Raw genomic sequence first — 8,197 nt, 5'->3', positions numbered from 1 at the left:
TGGAACATCTCACCAGAGAATCTATGTCCTTCTTGCCCCTCTCTCTCTCCGAATTTGAATATGACCTCTGTCTCCATCCCTCCACCTTCATTTGTGACCGTCAGTTTGTCACTCTGGCAGACAGTCACTTTACATTAACGAGTTAGTACCTCTCAGACACTCCCGGCAGAGAAAGGTGCCTGGAAGAAAAGGGTGATTGAATGAGGTTTCAACTGTAGAATTATTCCAAAAGATGCCCATATGTATGTACATGAGGGGAGAGTTGATTTTTCTCTCCTTCTTATGCAGTCCTTGGTTTTCCATCCAAGAAAATTAATGACCGTTGCTTTTGTAAGACAGGAGGCTCTTAATCCGGCCCAGAGCTCCATTATAGTGGAGGACTCAAAGCTATGGCTTTGGTTCTGGCTCTCCCAATGGGGAAAGGAAAAGCGAAAATTGAACCCAGAGAGGCTGGGTTCAAAGTCAACGTGCTATAAGGACAGAGAAGCTGGAAGCATAACCAGAAATTCTTCCTTCTAACGTGGAGAGTGGAACTTAGTGCCACAGAGGAGAGCTGAAATGGAGCGATGGAGTCAACAGTACCACGCAAGGGAGTTGTCATGGAAACACGCACTGGAGAGCCGGCAACTGGATTTTGGAAACTGATTAAAGCAAGTCTTGATGGTAAGAAAGAAGTAAAAAAGAAAAGAAAAGGAAGAAAAAAGAAAAAAAGGAAAATATGAAATCAGACACCGAGGGTGGAGTGGAGTTACGTGGTCATGGAGCGGCGAGAGAACATGACATTATTACAAGACAGAACATGACAGGTTTGAGAGGCAGATCTGTCCAGCTGGGATACTGACAAGCAAATGTGCTAGAATTTCCCTTTTGTGGCATCGTAGTGCTCATGACTCAGCCTGCAGAACAATGTGATAGGTGGGTGGACTCTCTTAAAAGATATTTCCAAGAAGAATAGGTGGTGTGTCCGTATCTTGCTTTTAGCAGAAATTATTTCCACTTAAGTAATAAGAGGAGAGACCGGCAAAAAATTGCTGCTGTTCTATTTCGGTATGATTTCTGTGGTCCATTTTGAATGTGGACACGAGGGCTCTCCATAATGACTGATTTCCCTGGTTTCTGCCTGAAACAGATCCTGGCATTAAATGATTACGTGGACTTCTTACATTGGCATGCATAATACATATGGATTGGTTTCCCATAAATTACCTCTTAAAGAAGGGTCTGTCGTCCTAGATGTACACATGTGGTTATGAAACTTTTCCAGAGAGGAAAAGCAGAGAGTGAGCCAGAGAAAAGAAAGGACTCTTTCAGAATCATGGAGGAGCTCTGAGGGGGAAGTGAGACAGAGCAAAGGTGGGAGCGAGAGGCCAGTTCCCCCAAAATATGGAACAGAGCTTCAGCGGGACAGTAAACAAGCTCTTAAAAATACTGCGAGTGAGGAAAAGGTTAAACAAATGACCACAATGTAGTACTTCACAGAAAAGGGCAGGTAGTGGCAGAAATCTGAAGGTCCGCCATTGATTGCTTTAGACTAGCGAGCGTCAAGCTTCTGTTTTTAAACAGTGAAGCATAGAAGCTATGTGACCCCGGTGTCACAGAGAGCTGTCTACAAGGACCTGCGGTGAAATAATAGAACAGACAAGAGCCTAGAGGAGTTGAAATGGTGCGTATTTGCTTAATGCTCTAACCGTGGCAAGCTTGGCTGGAAGGCAGGCTACACATAGCAGGGAAGAGGGTAGACTCCATGAGGAGATGGGGCAGGATCCAGGGTGTGGTAGCCGACTTAGAGCACACTTCCCTTGAAAATATGGGACAAATATTTAATAACGAACATTGGTCGGAGCCACAAGTGAGTAAAGAGCTAGATGTTTCCAGGCGGTCGCGGGTCTCAGCGTTTGGGTAATGGCAGCCCTCTGCTTCCAGAGCGTCTGTCCAATTCGCAGCACAACTTCACAGGGCAGAGGGATCAAAGTCCGAGAGTTGACAAGCCAGTAAAACTTAAGAAAGGCACCCGCGTCTCAGCCAACTGGGCTGGGATCCACCACTAGGATTTAGTTCTTGCAAGAGAGTCAGACTCCAACTCCGGGACAGAAGCAGAGATGCTCTCTATAAAGCCGTGGAGGGGAAAAACAGGCTCAGCCCTTGGAAACATGAGCCTGGCTTCAACTCGACTCTTGGTCGCCGCCGTATACCTGACTTGGTGAAGAAGAAAGGAAAGCAAACATCTCCCAGCAGAATGATCGAGCGCAAAGCGTTCAAAACTTGCAATTCTGACAGACAGTCCTCGAGGGAAGGTGGGGTTCATGGTTTGTGAGGGGTTTTTGCCCATCGTGATATGGGAAGGACAGAAGAGAAGTTCAGGTCAGGGTGGTCAAAGCTGCTGATACTGCCACAGACCAGTGTGCAGAGTGGTCAGGACCCTGAGCTGGGGGAATGGTCAAAGGCACACTCCTAGAGACCAACTTGTGCTCGCTGATCCCTGCCTCTTGAAAGTTCCACAGCCTCTCAGAATAGTGCCCCCTGCTGGGAAGGAAGAATTCAAGACGTGAACCTGGCGGGTGGGGCTTGGGGGGTGGATTTCAGATTGAAACTAGAACAGAAGGCCCAGAAAAGGGAGGTCGGTGAGAGTCTGTATTCTTAATTCAGGACGGCTTACAAATATGACTAGTTAATTTATAAGATGTAAACTAATACTTAAAAAAAAAAGAATTTAGCAAACCAGACAGGGAATTTCAGGACGGCAGTGACCTTTGTGCTTGCTGAGGCATCGTAGGCGACAGTCTGCTGGAGTCCGGGAAGCCATCTGCAGCTAGAGGGACCCTGCAGCTAGGGGGACAATGAGCTGTCTGTCTCCTCCTCTACCTCCAGCTCTCCCTTGAGGGTTTGCGTTGGCAGAATCTAAGCAGGAATTTCTGGGAAATTTAGTTTCCAGATGTTACAGCCCCTGTGAGTCAGGACACAGAAGGGGAAAGAGCTACCATGGCCACGGGGCCCAAGTGAAAGACATCAATTATTTTAGGGTGATGTCAGAGAAAGTGGGTCGCAGTGGAAATGGAGCTCGGCGAGGCCGAGTCTGGGTGGAAGGACTGTGGGGAAGCAACACCCCTGCAGACAGGAACTGTGAGACACGCTAGGCAGAGTGACAAGGAGGTTGAAATGCCACAACCTTCGAGAGTGACAGATGCTCTTTGTTTTAAAGAGCTCAGTAGCGTGTATATAGAAAATAAAGGCACCGTGGATGGGACAAGGGGACTGTAAGAACCTGTCCCCCACTCTTGCTGATAGTTTGAAAGCATTCTGTGAAATAAATATTCTTCTTCCAGACTAGGCAAAAATGAAAACGGTTAGCATTTGGACCTCGGTGTTGGAACTGGAGGTTAGAAGGTAGAAATGTGGGAGGGAGTTAGACCAGAAGTTGACGGAACTTGGCAAGGTGAGTAGCAGGAGGAAGGCAGGAGCAACCAGGACTCCACAGTCTGTGGGGTGCGTAGCATTCTGAACGGGCACCATGAATTGAGACATGGCCATAAAAAAAGTCGGAGCAGTTCCCTTTGGGATGTGTTCTGTGTTAGGATGTGAAACTACAGACATCAATAATCAAGACAGAGGTGGTGGTGTGTCGTGTCCCCCCCACCCGCTTCCTGCTGAACATACATGACACCTTTGCATACAAAGGGAAGTATAACTCTCTACGTGTGAGTTTGGCCACAGTCACAGAAAAGAACTGATTGATATCTATCAAAGATATTTCCCCATCTTATTCCCCGATGGAGCTTGATGCTTGAAATCCAACACGTGGTACTTCAAACTCCTGGCTTTAAGTTAAGGCACCTTAAAGGTTTGTGCTGCCCATCTACCTGTGGTGTGGCGTGCTGAGACTTGCTTTGTCACACGTACCCTGAAAACAATCAGTGCATATACACACACTAGTGCTGCTATATGGCCAGAGCTCGCAGCATGGCCTATTACATGATTTTTCCAGAAAGATGATAACAGGCATCACACCAGACAGGGCATCAGTGTCAGGTCACAGAAATTACTCTACTAAATTCCAGCTTGAGGAACCAAGGAATCTTTTGGGGTTATATACAGCAACGTAGCAAGGGGCTCCTTGAAAGAACCTGAGTGGCTTAAAAGCAGCTGTACCCCCCAAAATGACCCACCAGAGCTTCGTCCCCGGGACTCCCCACCTATCTCAAAGGTAACCCCTTAGAGAGTCTCGTCTTGAGCAACAATTAATTATTGCCTATATAACCCAGAGTGGGGCCTGTCCTGTTAACTTCTGCTGTCAACCTGACAGCCCAGAGTCATCTCAGAGAGGCTCCATCGGGGAATCAGATCGATCAAATTGTCCTGTGGCCATGTCTATGAGGAAGTCTTTTAGTTGTGGATTATTGTCAGAGGGCACAGTCCCCTGTGGGTGGTGCCATTCCTTAGCAGATGGTTCTGGGCTATCTAACAAAGCTGGCTGAGCATGAGGGAGAGAAAGAGAGTAAACCAGCATGCAGTGTTCCTCCATGCAACTCTGCTCCAGATTCCTGCCTCTCGAGAGGTCCTGCACCGGCTTCCCTCCGAGATGAACTTCTACCTGGGAGTGTCTATTGGAACAAACACTTCCCTCCCCAAGTTGTTTTTGGTCATGGTGTTTAACAGAATGACATAAAGGAAGCTAGAGGAAGGCATATTCCTACTAAGTCTTGTAAGCTTCCTGGGCCTGCTAAATTTTATGGGTTTGTGAGTTTTGCTAGCTCCTTGTGTCTTATGAGCTCCTGTCCTCTCTTAACTCTCCAGGAGGACATGTTTCAGTTCGGGGGCAATAGCTACACAGTAGTGCCCATGATGAGCCAGAGCTAGAAGAATCACTGGCCCCTACATAAAGCCCTGATTGTCAGAGAGACAGGAGGTCTTCATGAGTCTGGGGAAACTTGCTGTGACTTACTTTGTCCTCTGTCTTCATAGGCTCCCTGCCTGCTCTATCTATTTTTTCTTCTATTTCTTTAACAACTTGATTGTTGAAACCCCAGGAAATTCTAAGCCCATTTCTCCCATCAAAATGAAAGGAACTTATTGATGAAATCATGAGTCCATTAAGATTGAGTGGTACATCTCCATTAGGGCCACGATTTGCATCATAAAACAGATTAACATGAAAGGTGGAAGCACTCTTCTTGGAGAGGAAATGCACAAAAGAATCTTTTAGGGCCTTCCGAATTAAAGCAGAATAAACACTCCACCAGGCACAGAGAGAAGGCAAGGGACAGGGGGGAAGGTTTCGACAGAGCCAAGCAAGACTGAAGACCTGCAGCCACATAAGTGGTGTGACTCATAGCTTAGTTGTGGGTAGACAGCAGAAGCCAGGGAACATTCGGAGCTGAAAGAAACACTCGTATTAAACATTCTGCTGGAGCAAGGGTTCCCACTGCAGTGTGCTTACAGAGCCCTGCTCTGAAGTATGCCTGGGCCGGCCGTTCTCGCTACTTTAATGGAGTTGCTGAGAACCACCCTCTTGCCCGGCTAAGAGCCTGTAGTTCTGAGTGGATGAGAGTGCTGTTCTCCTCAACCTTCCTCAGAATGTTGAGAGGACAGTTCTGTGACAAGAGCTTTGCCATGTGGCCCCCCCAGGAATCTAGATTGTTCCGGATGATCAAAGGATAATGAAATAAACCCTACATTAATAGAGCACAGGGTTCTGGGAGTGTGTTGGGGGGTGGGGATGACGTCTTCTCTTGCCTATCAAGCTGGTGCTGTTTGTGTGTGTATCACTTGCTTAGCAGCATCAAGACCTTTAGCTAAAAGGAGAGGCTGGCTTAAAGGATTGGAGCACCCGGGGGATTCGCTGTTTGATGGAAACAGGTCAGAGAAAGGAGCAAGAGAATGATCGGCCGTCTTACTCTTCTGGTGGGGTCTCTTTGCTCATGTGTGAGAGGCAGTTCATGCCAGCTCACAGACATCAAGCAGAATTTCTTCCTAATTCCCCCACTCAGTGACTTCATAGGAGGTTGGCACTGGCTAGGATAGGAATGTTTACATTGCCAGAATTGGCAGATGTCACAAACCAGGGTGTTTTTTTCTCCCCTACTGTGGTTGCCTTGTTTTCTCCCCTAGAAAATTTATCGTTAAATATTTATCAGCATTCTCCTGGAATTTGATTGAAAGATAATTTGGCCATCAAAGCAGCCACACGGCCTTCTGAAACTCTGGCTGAAAGCTTTCTGAGCACAGCAAGGGTCAAACAAGTGACCGGGCGGAGCTCGGCGGAATTTGGAAAAAGGGAAAGGATTCTTGGAATACACGCCTGTGTGACATACTCACCCATGAACACTCACCTGAGGGTCAGTGCTCACAGGGTGACATGGTAGGCACCTCTCGAAAGTTGTAAAGGGACCTTTAGGAATGTGGCCACGAGATGGACACTACTTAGACATGATGTGGGCCTCTTTCTCATTGGACCAGGGACTTCAGATAAAGGATAAGACCCAGGAGGCTGGGCCTCAGAAGGACCGATTTACAGGGCATTTTGATAGTGAACCAATTAACCTCTTCTACCTATAGGGCTCAGACAAAAGATAGTTGGGCTCAGGATGCATTCTGGGAGCACTGCCGCGTGTGGGTGGTAATGATGTGTCAGAAGTTCTTTTTCAGATGGGCTAAGTAGACTCCAGTCCTATATGGAATGTCCGAGGCTGTGTCAGAGAAACACAAAGGTCTCTTCTGCCTCCCTTCCTGGGTTCTAGGATTCTTCTGAAAAGAACCCTAATGCTAACTAGAAGGTAGAAGAGTGGAAGCCCAGACACAGATTAAGGAGTACACATAGGTTCGGCCACAATGGAGATCAGGGAGGGAGGATCTTCAACAAACTAAGAAAGAACCAGTGTATGGCCCACTACAGCGTGTCCAGGTTATTTACCTGAGGGACCGTAAGCCAACCTATCACCCTGTGAACACTGCTGTGAGTTCACAATTATGGCTGAGTTATGTACGGAAGCAAGAGAAGCGTCCGTCAACAAATGACAGGGTTAAATGGAGTGTGTGTGTATAACGAAACTTTAGTCAGCTGCAAGGAAGAGCAGAATCATGCTGTTTGTTGAAGAGCGGGTGTGACAGAAACTAACTATATGAAATAAGTCAGCAAGATAAGTGTCACACATTTTTAGTCCTTTTGCACATCCTTGGGTACACACACACACACACACACACACACAACACACCCTCACACACACTAAGGAAAAAAAAACTGGCTTCGAAGGACAAAAGGAGGCTACGAAAGGAAACATATTTGTTCGACTTTGAGGAAGAAGCCGATTTGTCTGAAGGAGTCTGGGGACAGCCCTGCCTTTGTCTGATAAGCCCTCTCTGCAAGTCCCTGTAAGCCATATGTGTTTAAGATGTAGAGGATCAGCTCAGGGGATCAGCGCACAGCCCTGGAAGCGTTAGCGTGCGCTTCCTACTTTAAGCAGCTGTCTGGCAAAATGGTCTGTCACTGTCATAGGGCAGCCGAGCATGAGAGTGCTTTGACAGTGCGAGTCTGTCTCAATCCTTCCACCCAAACTCAAAGGAACGTCTTCCCAAAGGCCGAGGGCAGCCATTCTTTGCAGCGGGAGTAAGCTCGGCTGATGGCTTAATCTGGAAGCCAATTGGCTTTCAAGGAGACATAACTCACTCCATATTTAGAGAAACGTTTGGAGTCTATTGGGACTGCTTCGGGAGGGGATTTGAAAACTTTGAAAAGGAACCTGATATGAACACTGACCGACTGGAAGACCTTCTGTCTTTCACAAGTGGGCACGTACCTGGCAGCCCTTGCTGGCTTGGCTTCAACTCCTAGATCCCGGATCATGGAAGCCCTGGAGGGTCTGGCAGTTGGTTCCGGAGTCAACAAGAAGCAGGCAGCCACCACCAACCTAGAAGTATTATCATGGTTTAACAGCAATCCAAGCAATGTCTCTGCTCCTGAAATGGAACCTGGGCCTTGTTGGACGACGTGGGACAAAGGAGAGAGGCAGGTCCACTGTGGGGTCTGTCTGTGTTTATATGGTTGGCAGGTAAGAGGCTGTCCTCAGACCTTGCAGGTGAAGAACTGGGTCTGAGATTTATACGTCTATAATACATGTTAAGTAACAAACAGGTTGTATAATGCCTTCTCTCTTTTATGCTTTCCTTTTTTTTTTTTTTTTAAGAGCGCGCTTTGATGTCACCC

General features: G+C 47.3%; 1 protein-coding gene across 1 annotated transcript in view; it reads right to left on the bottom strand.

Annotated features, from left to right (window-relative positions):
* Positions 1-7,949, bottom strand: part of LOC102551086 (uncharacterized) — a 31,708-nt gene extending 23,759 nt beyond the window's left edge. Inside the window, exon 1 of the mRNA XM_087586894.1 lies at positions 7,791-7,949. Coding sequence (XP_087443020.1) covers positions 7,791-7,837 — 47 coding nt within the window. The 5' untranslated portion in view covers positions 7,838-7,949. The remainder of the gene's footprint in view (positions 1-7,790) is intronic.
* Between the last annotated feature and the right edge of the window lie 248 nt (positions 7,950-8,197).

The sequence above is a fragment of the Rattus norvegicus genome, chromosome 15, assembly GCF_021556685.1.
Source record: "Rattus norvegicus strain SHRSP/BbbUtx chromosome 15, alternate assembly SHRSP_T2T, whole genome shotgun sequence".
Lineage (NCBI taxonomy): Eukaryota > Metazoa > Chordata > Mammalia > Rodentia > Muridae > Rattus > Rattus norvegicus.
This window is presented reverse-complemented; position numbering and strand designations above follow the sequence as displayed.